The sequence below is a fragment of the Primulina eburnea genome, chromosome 7 (assembly GCF_022965805.1).
Source record: "Primulina eburnea isolate SZY01 chromosome 7, ASM2296580v1, whole genome shotgun sequence".
In the NCBI taxonomy this organism is placed as follows: domain Eukaryota; kingdom Viridiplantae; phylum Streptophyta; class Magnoliopsida; order Lamiales; family Gesneriaceae; genus Primulina; species Primulina eburnea.
In genome coordinates, this window is record NC_133107.1 from 2,296,256 (window position 1) to 2,311,354 (window position 15,099).

The 15,099-nt window shown below is 36.1% G+C and overlaps 3 protein-coding genes across 5 annotated transcripts; all 3 read left to right on the top strand.

Annotated features, from left to right (window-relative positions):
* Window positions 1-768: 768 nt before the first annotated feature.
* On the top strand, window positions 769-5,685 carry LOC140836529 (condensin complex subunit 2-like). Of its 2 annotated transcripts, none has more exons than XM_073202119.1 (13): window positions 769-1,106; window positions 1,201-1,302; window positions 2,092-2,209; window positions 2,491-2,561; window positions 2,660-2,720; window positions 2,875-3,075; window positions 3,197-3,498; window positions 3,605-3,749; window positions 3,831-4,090; window positions 4,297-4,327; window positions 4,636-4,778; window positions 5,169-5,279; window positions 5,469-5,685. In XM_073202119.1, the coding sequence occupies exons 1-13, from the start codon at window positions 867-869 to the stop codon at window positions 5,682-5,684; spliced, it is 2,001 nt and encodes a 666-aa protein (XP_073058220.1). In that variant the 5' UTR covers window positions 769-866; the 3' UTR covers window position 5,685. The 2 variants fall into 2 exon arrangements, with proteins under 2 accessions (XP_073058220.1, XP_073058221.1); XM_073202120.1 differs by having other exon boundaries at window positions 3,843-4,090.
* Window positions 5,686-6,913: 1,228 nt separating this feature from the next.
* LOC140836532 (fatty acid hydroperoxide lyase, chloroplastic) lies at window positions 6,914-10,358 on the top strand. Its single transcript, XM_073202124.1, has 2 exons — window positions 6,914-7,389; window positions 9,166-10,358. The coding sequence occupies exons 1-2, from the start codon at window positions 6,952-6,954 to the stop codon at window positions 10,213-10,215; spliced, it is 1,488 nt and encodes a 495-aa protein (XP_073058225.1). The 5' UTR covers window positions 6,914-6,951; the 3' UTR covers window positions 10,216-10,358.
* Window positions 10,359-10,520: 162 nt separating this feature from the next.
* LOC140836530 (uncharacterized) lies at window positions 10,521-15,095 on the top strand. 2 transcript variants are annotated; one of them, XM_073202121.1, is made up of 3 exons: window positions 10,521-11,097; window positions 12,259-13,667; window positions 14,716-15,095. In XM_073202121.1, the coding sequence occupies exons 1-3, from the start codon at window positions 10,780-10,782 to the stop codon at window positions 14,987-14,989; spliced, it is 2,001 nt and encodes a 666-aa protein (XP_073058222.1). In that variant the 5' UTR covers window positions 10,521-10,779; the 3' UTR covers window positions 14,990-15,095. The 2 variants fall into 2 exon arrangements, with proteins under 2 accessions (XP_073058222.1, XP_073058223.1); XM_073202122.1 differs by having other exon boundaries at window positions 11,048-11,170.
* The last annotated feature ends 4 nt before the right edge of the window (window positions 15,096-15,099 follow it).

The window sequence follows — 15,099 nt, forward strand, 5'->3', positions numbered from 1 at the left end:
AAGTTGTTAATGAAAATTATCATTTTTTTAAGTTTCATATAAAATAATAAATTATCTAATGTGATGTGATGTATATTATTTAATCACGATATTTGAATTTTGTTTTTTAATCTTGATCAATTAATTATATTTGAAGAGATTTTTTTTTAAATAAATAGTTGACCATTGTTAGTTTGCAAATTTTCTTTTTCTCCCTATTTTTTAAGGGAAAAATAAATTTACATAAAAAATATACCAACAATAAGTAGTTTATACATATGGGGTTTCTTCGATTATGTGAACTTAGTGATAATTGACACTTGATTCCATTAAATTTTGAAAAAAATGAGAGGAATATAAATTGATAGATGATTTTTGACGATAAGTCGTTCGATATATATTTTTGAATCAACGAAGCTTGACAAAATAGTAGTATAAGAATTGAACTTTTGTTAATTAACAAAGACATATCATCTATTTCACTTGTTCGAATATCTTTCAACATCAAGTCTTTTTAATAATTTTAATGGTCCATGAGTGTTGGCTATGGAGCAATATACATATACATATATATATATATATATATATATCCAGTCAAAAAAAAATATATATATATATATATATATATATATATTATAATTTATAAGTCGCTAAGGGCTAATTTGGTTGCTGGGATAGGATAAACTATGGATTGTTAATTTAATAACAATCTGAGTGATAAATCAAATACCATAAATTTTTTATATTGTGTTTGGTGTACATGATTACGAAAATTTGATAAATAAAAAGGGGGGAAATAAACATCAACTTTTTCAAAAAATTTGCACTCAAATCGTATTTGTCGCTCCAATTTCTGTAAATTTTGAGTTATTCTAACGTTAACGAAAATGGCTGAAGCCTTGAGCCCGAAAGCGAAACAAAGGGCTCCATTCTCCCCGACGAGCCCGTTCTTCCTGGCCTCCAACAACGATAAACTCGAAAGGGCCCAGGCACGCGCAGCCCGAGACGCCGCTGTCCGCCGCAAGCTTGACGCTCCTACTTCTACTGCTTTTGAAGAAGACCCATGTCTCGGAAAAGAACAGATCCTTCAATTGCTACATAATTGCATTAAACTTGCCAGTGAAAATGTTCGGATTTGTTTTTCAGTTTCTGTTGCTGCTTCTGTGTTTTCTGTTTTTGTTTATAATCTTATATATATACTGAGTACCTGTGTCCGTTCAGAAAATTAATCAGAAGAATACGTGGGAGCTTAATTTGATTGATCACCTCGGAGAAATTATTAAAGTTGAAGAAGAAAATGATACCGAGACCAATTTCCAAAAGGTTAGACTCAAAGTTTTCATGGGTTCAATTAAAAGGTGCCTTTTCTTTTAGTAGACGGGTAAGGTAGCTTCTTGGTTATGGGAAGCTCAGTTTGTCATTTGCTTTGTTATAAATCACTGTAGATCGTATCGGTTAAATTTATTCCCAATTCGAGCCGACGAGGCTTCGAAAGAAATTGGAGTTCAGTAGATGCGTGAGTAATTGAGTGTTTTAAGAAGCTTAGTTCTAGTGTACAATTTGCTGTTGTTACTGGAAATTAATAATTGCAAGGCTGTTTGAATTTCTTGGCTCAAGTTTGTAGATTGTATTTGGCTGGATTTTGGTTAATACAAAATAATGGGGTCCGAACTTTGGGAAATGGTACAAAGAATGAAAAAAGAAAGATAAAATCTTTATTAATAATAATCCGTCTAAGTCGAGTGTCCGACTAAGAAACTTTTGTTCCATCATGCTAGCATTTTGTTCTTTTTTACATAAATTTTTCTGATAAGTTGTTGCAGGATTCTGCTCGAGTGGAAAATTGAGAGCTTGAGTATAATATTGAAAGCAATTATGTACGTTCTAGCTTCGGTTACACATTTCACGAGCTCAAACTCCTAATAAAGTAGGTTTGGTGCGTTATTGTGATCGGACACATGTGCAAATGATGTCGAGTCTTGGACTGGAAATGTGGCGCAGAGGCTGCTACTGATGACATATCTTTATACAAGAAACACTCTCAGAGTGTCCATATGACTTACGTTTTAGTTTATACATTTCACACCTGCCATATCTTAACTTTTTATGTAGGCAAGTTGTACCCTGGAAGCTGGGGTCAAGATATATTCCTTAAGGGTGGATTCAGTTCATTCTGAAGCTTATAAAGTCCTTGGAGGAATCAATAGGGTTGGCCAAGAGAATGAACAAGGTTAGGGTTCCCATAGCTATATCTCTTCTCGCTCGTCATTATTTTGTAACGTGAATTATTCGGTCATTAGTTAGAAGAACTTGAATTTTGTATTTGATCTGTACATTCTCATTCTACCATTTACTCTTACTAAATGCTCTCTGTCAGTAATTTGTCATCTGGTTCTTTTCAGATGAATGATGATGCTTGACCTGGAATTTTATGCATGTGTGGGTGTAGATAATTGTTTTTATTCCCTTATTTTACTCTCTATTAACTGGTTTTTGTATCTCCTCATCCAGGTCCTATTCTCGAGGATGCCGATATCAGTAATGAACAAGAAGAAAATGATAAGAAGGAGCAAGGGAGAAAGGTTAAGAGTCTCTTCCTGTGTAGTGGGTCAATAACATGATTTTTGTATCTAGTCGATTGACTGATTGTAGAATTTGAAGAGTGGCTATGTGTGTGCAGTTGTCACCTTTATCTACGCTGGAGCCATCTTTTAATGCCATAAATGTAAAGAAGTTTGATGGTATGTTAATCCTTTACCACTGTTAGAAAAATACTCGTGTTTTCCTTATTTGACTTTGTCAACTCACATTGTCCTTGTATCTGTTTGTGCCTTTGTTTTGTTTATGTGTGCACTCACTGGTATGAGTAAATGTGTTTTGAATTTTGTCTCTCAGTTGCATTTGTGGTCGATCCTCTATACCATCAGACATCAGCACAGTTTGATGAAGGTGGGGCTAAGGGTCTGTTGCTGAACAATCTTGGAGTTTATGCTGATTGCCGGGTCCTTTTCGATTCATTGGAAGTACCTGGAAAGTGTATGTCTACCTTGTCTCAGAGTGAGGGGGGAGAGAAAATTGATTTGTCTTTTGCTAGAGGTATGTACATCTGCAGCATATGATTGCTTGTATTGGCAGGAATTTACACATATTTTTTATTCTGCAGAGATGACTGGTCTCTCGATCACATAACTCTCATTTGTTTATTTTTTTTTTTCAGAGTGCATTGAGCAGATGGTACTGAATATGTCAAACGATATGGAAATATCTCCCAGCCTTGGGGCCATGCTAAATCAGTTTGATACAGATCAACGGATATCATATGATTTGAATTCATCTGAGCAAGTTATTGGGAGGTCTAACAACAACCCTGACATGGATGGTGACTCGTTCGGAAATGGTTATTCGTTCAGTAATAGTGAAAATATGGGCTTTGGTCATGATGACCATACTACTACGGTAGATGAAGGAACTTATGATCAGGATCCAATTTTTCCGACTCAGCCAGATGTTTCTGATTCAGTAGATTTTCGTACCCTAGATTTTCTACATCATTCTTGCCTCCATTCACTTTTTTATGAAAAATAAAAAATGTTAATTATGCTCTGTAACTTGTTGCATTTGTCAGGGCGATGACGGTGTAAAGTTCCATGACCTCCTCGAAGATGATAGATTTGGAGAAGTTGATGGCTACTTGTTTTCAAGCTTGGGATTTTCGACAAAGCAAAATGCATGGGCAGGGCCCAATCATTGGAAATATCAGAAGGTGAAAGGTATACTCGTGACAGGTGTTTGCACATCGCCTAAATTTCCCATCCTTTTCTACTTGTTTTTAGCTCTGACTTTTAAGGAAGACTGTTGTATAGATCCCAAGGACCAAGCTGAGGAAAATGGATCACCAAAAGCTAAGAAAATGAAAAATAAGAAAGCAGAGACAGACCTTGATTTTTCTAGAGCCATCGATGCTGATATTTCAAATATATTTGATCCTCCTAAGAATCCCAAGTCACTGTTGCTGCCAGCAAATCGAGCACCCTGCAACACAAAGCTTCCAGAAGATTGTCACTACCAACCGGAGGATCTTGTGAAGCTATTTTTGTTACCTAATGTTTTGGTAAACTTGATAGCCTGACCTCCCGCCCCCTTACTAGCCCAACCACCCGTCCCACTCATGTTTGCTACTTTAAACTTTGTTGTGTCAGTCATGGAAGAAGAATGATACATGCTGATCTATGACTATTTAGTCTTTCAATTTTCTATATAGATTCATAACATTATTTTGTCGGGATATTTTATCATTTTGTTTTATTTTGATTGTAGTGCCTTGGAAAGGGTGGAAGGAGGAGAAAAGGTAGGTTTGCCTTGAATGATTTCACACAACCTTATGTGATACTTTATAGAAATGTCTCGTTGCATGTGGCAAAATGACAAATTTTCTTACTGAAACATGATAAAATGTTGGTATTTTCTTCCTGGTGTCGGACAAAACAAGTGACATTTTTCTCGTCACCCCTGTATTAAATTCCAGTATCAGCCAACATGGGTGACATATTTCTCATCATTTTGACTCAAATATATATCTAGCTATTGATTTTGACGTAACTTGCTGTTAACTTTTCCATTTCATTTTGATGCAATGACATCACTGATTATGGTTAGACGAGGAAACCCAACACGGTGATGACTTTGGAGCAGCAAAGTTTCGGGATGATGATGGCAGTGGTTTCGATGGTGCATTTGACGATGGACATTTCAACAGTGATGTTGAAGAGTCAAGCACTCTTATCTCCCAACCTCGGCAGGTTGGTTACATTTTGATAGATCTTACAATTTTTTCATCATCGGTTGCAGAGTCTTACTGTAGGCAAGCTAAAACAGCTGAACTAGTTTTTGGATCTTCAACTTTATTAATTGTCCTCTGTGTCTAAAGCAAAAAAATTGCTTTATAGAATGTTTCTGAATTCAGTGGTAAATTGGTAGCACATGTTTGTTCCTCCAGCTCCATTTTCATAGCAATAAACACTTACAGGCTTGTGGGCCACTAATCACACGACAAACAGAAAAGTCAACACCGACTAATGTGTGAAAATTATTCCCTTCTGATGTGTTTTTTGCTCACCAATACATTAGATATTTCTGAAACAAAAAGACATCTAGATCTCCATGCTCATTTTTTTTAATGGAGTAAACAGGTAAACAAAATCGAGGTTCAGTACGACAAGACTTCTAAACAGGTTGATGTTCATGTACTCAAGGAAACTCTCTGGGACCATATACAGAAATTAAATCAAACTTCAGTTCAGGTAAATTTTCCCATTTAAATTTTAGAGGGTTTTTTCTCATGATCAGTCAATTATCATAGTTCGTGGCATATACATGCGCAAGCACCATATACATGCGCAAGCATATACATCCAGACATATTTTCTTTCTCGCTTATGAACTACCGCTGCTACAGTCGTGGAAACTTTAACTGTCAAGGTACATTTTCAGGAAGAATCACCGGAAGGAACGATATCCTTCCGCCAAGTATTGTCTTGTTTCCCAGACAGCTGCCGAGCTGCAGCATCTATCAATGATATCTCACCTCATTTGTGCTTCATATGTCTACTGCATTTAGCAAACGAGCACGGAATGCAGATCAATGGCTGCCCGAGCTTAGATGATCTGAGCATAAACATCAGACCTCACGTTGATACCCTTTCTTAAGGTGCCATACTTCATTCTTTTAGCTAAACTTCAACTTAGGCGGTTTGGTTTTGTATTACTGCGTTCTACATCCTTATTTCCCTCAGATTGTAGTTTTGGTGGTCTTAACATTGTAACCTCGATATTGCTAATCATAGAACACTATTTCATAATTTTCTTCTCTAAAATTTGATTTTGATCATAATATTGCAGTGCACGATAAAACTATTATTTACATCAGACGTACGTGTATATATCACAATTATATAAAGCAAAACTATGGCGGAAGACCTTGCTTTTGTACCTAGGAGTCACAAGATCCAGCCCTCTAGCGACGCGTGTGTTCACAAAGCGTGGCTTGATTTTCCCTCGACTCGAATCAAGTCGCAAATATGCCTGAAATCTAATTATTGGAATTTTTTTATTTGTAAATTCAGTACAATGATTTCTTGTTTTAAACTCTTTGTCTAACATATTTAAACTTATGTTAAAAATTATTAGAAAATTATATTTTATATTTGAGATGGGGAGAGAGTGATGTAATATATAACATGTTTTTTGAAGATAAATATTAAGATATATAGCATGTTTTCAAAGCCAAAACTCAAAATATTAATATTCAATATATGTTAGCGGATGTGACATTCTACGACCATCTGGAATGAAAGAACAAAAAATATATTCACATTCTACACGGAGTTTGGTTCGATCATCTTCGGATGTTGTCAAATTTTAGAAGCTCATCTCGCGTTCAAAATCCAACATGCTCGAAGATAAGCAAATAGGGTGGTTCACACATTGACACGCGCGGCACTATCTTTGCTAATCTTTTTATCACGTATCATACTCCAGATATTATTTGTAATTCAATCAACCACGAGGGTGGGAACAATGAATGATTAATGGAAATTTCATTTCAAAAAAAATTATTGAAATATTAATAAAATATTTATATTAATTTTCATTAGGTAAAGAGAAAAAGTTAAAAATTTATTTGCTAATTGAATGAATTTTGTAAATTTATATAAAAAGAAATAAATTTATATGATTGAAACGAAGAGGAAGTTGGCCATTTTTATAAAAACTCTAACTTAGACGAGTAGCGAATGAGATTTAATTCTTCACGTGAGTTGTTACCAATGTTTATAAAACTCTAATTTAGACAAGTAGTGCATGAGATTTATTTAGGGTGGTACGAAATTACAAGTTTGCCCTCAATCATGGCTCGCTCCTATAATTACATGTTTGCTTCTCTAATTTTGTACCTACTTATCTTGAATAATTTGGGATGTCGGGACTGATGAGCTGCAGAATGATGGCATCGCCATCTGCCGCGCCGCTATCCTCTTCTCCACCAGAGTCTTCGCCGTCATCCGCTGCCAGGATGCCGATCCCCGGCAGCTACGGTTGGCCGATCATCGGCCCTCTCTCCGACAGGCTGAACTATGCCTGGTTCCAAGGCCCCGAGAAGTTCTTCAAGACGAGAATCGAGAAATTCAACAGCAAAGTTTTCCGAACAAACTTGCCCCCGACGTTTCCTTTCTTCCTCAAAGTGAACCCGAACGTTGTTGCCCTCCTGGATGTGAAGTCTTTCTCATACCTTTTCGACATGGATCTCGTCGAGAAGAGTGATGTTCTTGTCGGAGACTTCATGCCCAGCGTCAAATTCACCGGCGGTAAGCGGGTTTGCGCATATCTTGATACGTCCGAACCTAAACATACTCAGGTATGCGCTCGCATGTTACCAGTTTTATACAATATCATTATTATTTGTTTTACGAAAAACTCGATCGAACTCTATAACTTTTGTTGTTATTAAAAGTAGTTCTGATTTTTTAATTGACTTGATCATATTAATTAATAATTGACTAAATAGTGTAAAATATTGTGTTTACCGTATTATTGATCTATATTTTTGGCAAGATGTTCTTGAAGCAGTGATTTTGTTTTTGAAAATTGTCTTTTTTATCATCAAATTATTATTTTTATTGAAAATATCTACATGATTGATTCTCTTGTAAATAAAAAATCTATTAAGAGATTATAATGTTAGACAAAAATACAATATTTAAACTTTTTCGAAGATCTGAGAGAAATATTTTAGTCAATCCGCCGATAAAAGACGAGTGAGTATCATGTGACAGATCTTAAGTTGTGAGATAGGTCAATCCTATCAATATTCATAATAAAAAATAATATTTTTTGTATAAAAAGTAATATTTTTTTATGAATGACTCAAATAAAATTAGCTCTCACAAAATATGACTCGTGAGATCCTCTCACATAAATTTTTGGCATGAAAGAAACCATATGAATGGATGTTTCATTTATTTTAAAACGTAGATTTCGGATAAATAAAATTAACTTTTTTAAAACAATTAATTTCAATTAATTTTGCATAAATTCATGAAAGTTTTCTACAGTAATCAATAAATAATTCGATTGGTTTCTCGGGATTTTGTTTCTTGGTATTCTACAAGGTCAACAAGATTAAATATACCAATCTCGTGAAAACTCGCGTACATGTAATTTTAACATATTGATTATGTTTTATATAATTATTTAAGTTATTTGTAAAGATAATGGACCTTAGTTTAATTTCAATCTAGAATTTAACTTAGAGGCTCAAAAATTTAATTAAGTTAATATGTGATAGCTAACACTCTTAATTAAGATTAGAAATATAAATAATTAAGTTATATTCAAATGAAATATAAAATTTTACTATTTTTCAATTTCGGGAAAAAATACAATACAACAAATATGGAGCAACAATACATGTTATATTAATTTGAGCTCAACGTGTACCGTCGAAGTTTTGCAATAAGAGATAATCGTGGTCCTCGTTGGGACCTATTTATGAACAGTGACTTTTAGGCATCAAACAAAGTTACGCATTTATTTTCTTTTTATCTTTTTCATATATAAAATCATTTTTACTCAAATAAATGGATTTTAATTTCATGTGTGACCAGTTGGCTTACTAGACCAGGGAAGACCTATTAAAGTATGATTGGATGGCTTTTTGGACGATTTAATAGTAATATGTCGGTGAGAATGGCGATTTTAATTTATGTTAGATCGTCTTACAGATCTTAATGTGTAAACTCTGTCGATAATATGTCGGTGAGAATGGCGATTTTAATTTATGTTAGATCGTCTTACAGATCTTAATGTGTAAACTCTATCGATATAAATTCACAATAAAAAGTAATACACTTAACATAAAAATTAATAATTTTTCATAGATAACCCAAATAATAGATTCGTCTCACAGATACGATCCGTGAGACCGTCTCAAACAAGTTTTTGTCATAAAAAATAGTCATCGTTCCAATATAATTATAATAATTAATGTATTTTTTGTAAAAATATATATATCAAGGAGATTGGTATAATTAGAATCAAGCATTGTGTTGAGTTTTAAAGAATTGTTTTTGCACCACATGGCATTAAGTTCAATGTGCAAGCACATTTTATTTAAATTTGAAATATTTTGCAGGTAAAGAACTTGGCTTCTTCAATGCTCAGGCAAAGCTCAAGCATTTGGGTGCCTTCAATGGAGTCCTCACTGGATACATTATGGGACTCCACAGAATCCAAGCTCTCTACCTCCAGCAATGGCGTTAGCTACTACCTACCTATCGCAAAATTCCTATTCACCTTCCTCAGTCGCACCCTCCTACGCGCTGACCCGTCCAGCACCCCGGTAGTCTCAAAATACGGCCACCTCATTATCTCCGTCTGGTTGGCCCTTCAAATCGTTCCTACCACCGCCATTAACACCTTTCAGCCACTTCCAGAAATCCTCCTGCACTCCTTCACGTACCCTTTTTGGTTGATCAGTTTTGGATACCAGAAACTCAGTGATTTCGTCAAAAATCAAGCCAAAGAGATTTTATCACATGCCCAGAGCGAGTTCAATCTTACCGAAGAAGAAACGGTCCACGACCTTCTTTTTATACTCGGATTCAACGCATTTGGTGGGTTTGCGTTGTTTTTCTTTTCACTCATTAACGCTCTCGGGGACAACCAAAATCTGCACGAGAAACTCAGAAAAGAAGCGAGACAAACCCTAGCAAAAAACAACAACACTCTGAGTTTCGAAAGCGTGAAACAGATGGAGCTAATCAACTCCTTCGTGTATGAAACCCTCCGTTTGAATCCCCCGGTTCCGTTGCAGTACGCTAGGGCGAGGAAAGACTTCGATCTCGAAACGGAAGGCAGGGTTTTCACGATCAAGAAAGGAGAGCTGCTGTGTGGGTACCAGCCCTTGGTCATGAAAGATTCGGCAGTGTTTGAGAATCCTGAAGAGTTTGTGTACGATCGGTTTACGAGAGAGAAAGGCGGGGAGGAGCTGCTGATGTATCTGTACTGGTCTAATGGGCCACAGAGAGGCGGAGATGGGCCGTCGGCGGCGAACAAGCAATGCCCGGCGAGGGATGTGGTGCCGATGACCGCCGCTTTGTTTTTGGCTGATTTGTTTAGAAGATTTGATAATATTACTATTTCTTCCGGTAGTAGAATCACTTCTCTCCAGAAGGCCAAGTGACATCGTGTGATCTGAGACATCCATTTATCAAATTATTCGGGAACTATATAAGCAATCATACATGGTTTATATTTTAATGTAATACGTTTGGTGCTATTATTACATGAACATTATAAATAATTATGAGTACGGATTTCTTATGAGACGGTTATACATCAAAATTTCATGATAAAATATTAACTGATTCAAATTTTTAACTTAAAACATATGTATATTAATCAAAAAAATGAATATTATCATAGCTACGAATATTTTTTTTCATAAATAATTTTATTAATTGATGCATTAAATTTATCAAAATTTTAAAATAACTATAGACTTAATTTTGGTTCAACATGAATTTGAAGTTATTTAATTTCGAGCCCAAGATTTTAATTACCCAAGTAGCAAAGTAGGTAGTGAATACAAATCTGTTAGACGGCCCATTTATTGGAAATAATGAGCCCATTCCAAGTTGGCCCAATGTTGACGAATGGTCCAATAGTGAAAGCGCAACCTTGCTTCCAGTGAATCAGGCACGCTCTTATTTGTGAAGTCAGAAGCGCGAGGCAACCAAAGCAATCGATGTCCGAGTTTACACGTGACCTGATCCGGCAGGTCCAGATCTCGACCCGGTCAGCAGCGGGCCTACACGGGTACGACCCGAACGATCCGACTCTACCTGCCTTGCCATCGCTCTCCGCTGCTATCGCCACCTTGGAACCCTCTCCGTCTCATCTCCGCTGCAAACTCTGTCAAGGAAGTCTTCTCAGGGGATTACAGTCGAACATCTGCGTGTATTGCGGAGCTCGTTGCCAAAATGATGCTGGCCCAGATCCCATTTGCTTTAATTCTACCATTGGGTATCAGTGGTTGCTCCGTTCTCTCGCTCTGGATGGATCGGTATGTTAGCCAGTGACAAATGTCAATTCTCTGTATCGATTTACACGTTGAGTTCTTTGGTTTCTGTTGCTAGGTACGGTATTTTTAAGTTTATTATGTATACAGATTTTCCTTTTCGATTGCATTTCTCTTGGTTTTTCGGGGTCAAGGTTCATGTAGAGTTATCATGAAGAACTAATTATTTGCTTTTGCAAATAGGCTGAGGTAAGGGAAGTTAAATTCTAGAAGGGGTGCGGTGGCTGTTTGAGGAGGAGAAATGCCTAGGTTGGTACTTTTTTAGGGTGAATCGTGAGGGAGCCGTCCAGTTTGCTATTAATCACAGTTGAAAACCAACTTATTTTAAAATATGAAGTCCCATATATAATCAAATAATAGGATGTGGCATGTATGGACTTTGTTTTCAGTAGTTCGGGTTTATGTACCATGGTAAAATTTTTATGACCTGTTTGTTTGAAATGAACTCCATATTTTTGGTAGTTGTTTACGATATAACACAATTTAATGCATTTATATAGACATACATTGTTTGCGGTCATGTATGAAGGTTTGGAGCTCTCAATGATAAAACAATTTATGTCATGCTTATTATGATTGGTAAATATGGAATCATGGATAATCAAATAAATGGGTGGAAATTAACTCTCGTGATCGTAATATGGTTTGATCAATCGAATAAATGGTCTATTGGTTTTTCAGCTCATGTTTGAGCTTGAAGTAAATTACTGTCTAAAGGCAATAATTTTATATTTTGTAGATAAAATATCCATGAAGATGGTGTTTGAATTTTTTTCCTCATTTTCTTCGCACTGGCTTGGTATTGCTAGTTCTTTTTTTCCTTTTAATTTTTCAGACAATTAAGTTTGGCAGTATTCATGTAGCATAAGACCAACGATCTTTTTATCTGCTTTTTGTGTATGTTGAAATGTGCAGCAGTGTTGGTATCTGAAATTGATGTCTTTCACCTGGTTGTTAGCCTCAAAGTACATAAATGTGACATGTGATGCGCAAGAGTGGTAGTTTTATATTCTGTCTTGCTTTGGTTTATGACTAGTTTCTTTCCATGGTAACTCACCAAGCTGATAAAAAATTAAGTACCCGTGTCTGGTGTTTATCTGGTTGGACGGATTAAACATCTGACAAAATAATTACATCAAATTACAGGAAATGGTCAAACCACCAACCAGCAAAAATGAGCAAGATCAAGGGCAGATTTCTACTAAATCTGAATTGCCCTTGTCGGATTTCATAAACTTTAGAATAGCATGGCCAGCAGAGATACAGAGACAAGAGACCACTATTTCAGACAAACGACCAGAAGAGACTAAAAGATTTTGGAGTTCAACTGGACTCGCTGCAGATAATTTCTTTTTCAAATTAACTGATGTTGGGACTACAGGAACTAAAGCAGTTGCAGGTCTTGACAATCAAAATTTGTTTCAGAATGTTCAGTCGTCTGATCCAGCTGATGGGTCTGCCATGAGCAAGACCACTGAATCTTTCTCTGAGTGGCAGGCGGATTTCCAGTTTGCTGTATCCGACAATCAACATGCTGCAGCGAGATCATCTGTCCAGGTTATGGCTTCACCAGATGATTCTGGAAATAAAATCCAGGATTCTCAAGCATCACATTTCGCAATTTCAGAGGTTGATCTTTCTGCTCATATGGACTCTGTGTTTATCCATAAAGAGGATTTAACTGTTGGAAAGCCAATGGACAATCCTGTAGCTTCTCCAGCATCCGGTGACTGGAATTCAGATGATCTGTGGACTCATATGGGCCGTAATGAGACTCAGATTGTTGGGGAATCTGATGCTACAGTTTGTCCCAAGGATCCTTTTGAAAATTTGGATAATCTTAGCACGAGTGCTGACTTGTTTCAAGACTTCCAGTGGCAAACCAATAATGAAGATGTACCTGCAAATAAGACAATGGATGGGGAGCTTAACACAATGGATGTGTCCCAAACTGTGAGTGACTTTGATATCGTTTCAAGTGCTAAGGATGATCATACTCTAGAAATTTCAAATAATCTTTCTGCCATTGATGATATTTCGTTTGAAGACTTTCAATGGAAAACCAATGCGGCTGGTGTAACTTCGAATAAAACAGTTAATGATGAGCCTAGCACGAACAAGCAGTCTCAGCTTGCTGAAGTGTCTTTTGCTACCATTAATACTGGGGATAATCACAGTTCTAAAAAATCAAATGATCATTCTACCAGTGTAGACTTGTTTCAAGATTTCCAGTGGCAAACCAATAAGACTGACATGAGTGAGAATAAGAGAATGCACGAGGAGAACAACACAGTTGATGGGGATGCATTTGATGAGTGGGATGATTTTACAGGCTCTGCTAGTTTACAAGATCCATCCCAAAATGAATGGATTCAAAATGATCATCTTACCACTTCCCACAGAAACTCGGCGGATATAGATGTGTTCAGCCCTCACAGTACATTTGATGAAAGAGATATTGATGGCTTTTCTGAACCAAATCTATTTTCTACTTACACTGTTAATAAGAGTTCTGCTGCTGAAAATGATAGTTCATCAAAACCTTCTGTAATAAGGTGCGTTATAATTCTTCTCAGTGGAGGTCCTTACTCGTACCTGTACAGTTAGTTACTGGATTTTGACTGACTGTTGTGTTTCAAAGATGAAGTTCCTTGCTTATATTAATTATGATCCCCTTTCATGTTTGATCATTACTAGGGCTTGAGTAACTTTTATGAAATCAGCAATTAGTTCTTCCAGGAAGGTTCTCATGAATGAATGCTCCCGCGTTGGTGGCCTTTACTCGAAAAAAGATCAATACAGATTGCCAATTTACAGTATTATGACCTTTAGAATGAAAATCAATCCAACTGAGACAAGATGAAAAATCATCAGTATTTTTGCTTTCAGAATGTGATTTAAAGGATGATAAGAAATTAAGTGATTTAAAGGGCATAAGTACCAAAATTTTGTTACAATTTTTGAGATGTGCAAGGCCACAGTTCCAATTCTAGTGTGCCATATGATATGCATCATGTTGTGATTTAAAGGGCAAATTTTATTTCTTAAGCGTACTAGTATCTTAAACTCTGTGAAAAGATATGATTATTTGCTATCGATTTATAGTTAAACTACCATTTGTTATTGCTCGCAGATGGGCTCTATTAGTAGGCTAATGATGTACTTTGTAATATAGGAGCATTTGGTCAAACAATATATATTTGTTTAATTGTAGAAATATTCATTACTTTCTATGCACTTGAAATGCCGGAAGTACAATACGTTTCGATTTCTGAAAAAAATCTCTATATGGTTTCTATGTTTGATAGCTAGCTCTACTTTTGTGTGTGTAGAAAGCTCTAACCATTGAAAGATGCGGGCCTGAAATCTTAAGCTAATGGACTATGATATGCATCATGTTGTGGAGGATGTATTGCTTACAAAAACATTAACTTGTATATCTGTCAAACCGAGTAGATTAATTTACTCCTATTGCTGTAATGGTTTGCCTTCATTTCTACCTTTTTCAGCCAATTTATAAGCAACGTAATTAATTAATCTCTTACGTATCTTTATCCCTCACGTTGGTTTCTCAAGTTTGTCAAATTCTTGAACACACTGTAGGTTAAGTGGCACCGGTGGCTCATCTTCTGATCCTGCATCAGCCGCAAATGATTCAAACGATAATGATAAACCCACCAATCCCGAGGATGATGTCAAGATGCTGATATCGCAGATGCACGATCTTTCTTTCATGCTCAGGACGGATCTCTCTATTCCCCCCGCATCATGGCTCGCAAAATTCAGCTACCCAAGATTGAGAAGCTGCATTTTTTTTAATTACTGTAGTATGTTTGTACGTTATCTGGTATGCCAGTTCATTTCTTGGATGTTTTGATCCCAAGTCCCGTTATTATTACTATTATTTTTTTGGTCCCTGGTTAAAAGTGAGTTGTTACAAGCAATCAAAGTCTTTATCCCAAATATAATTTGATTAGATGTAATGCA

Coding starts and splice junctions, on each gene's coding strand:
- LOC140836529 (XM_073202119.1), top strand. CDS start 867: ATGGCTGAAGCCTTGAGCCCGAAAGCGAAACAAAGGGCTCCATTCTCC. Junction 2,721..2,874: donor AAATGTAAAGAAGTTTGATG/GTATGTTAATCC, acceptor TTTGTCTCTCAG/TTGCATTTGTGGTCGATCCT. Junction 4,091..4,296: donor TTTTGTTACCTAATGTTTTG/GTAAACTTGATA, acceptor TTTTGATTGTAG/TGCCTTGGAAAGGGTGGAAG.
- LOC140836532 (XM_073202124.1), top strand. CDS start 6,952: ATGTCGGGACTGATGAGCTGCAGAATGATGGCATCGCCATCTGCCGCG. Junction 7,390..9,165: donor CCGAACCTAAACATACTCAG/GTATGCGCTCGC, acceptor AATATTTTGCAG/GTAAAGAACTTGGCTTCTTC.
- LOC140836530 (XM_073202121.1), top strand. CDS start 10,780: ATGTCCGAGTTTACACGTGACCTGATCCGGCAGGTCCAGATCTCGACC. Junction 11,098..12,258: donor CTCTCGCTCTGGATGGATCG/GTATGTTAGCCA, acceptor ATCAAATTACAG/GAAATGGTCAAACCACCAAC. Junction 13,668..14,715: donor TCAAAACCTTCTGTAATAAG/GTGCGTTATAAT, acceptor AACACACTGTAG/GTTAAGTGGCACCGGTGGCT.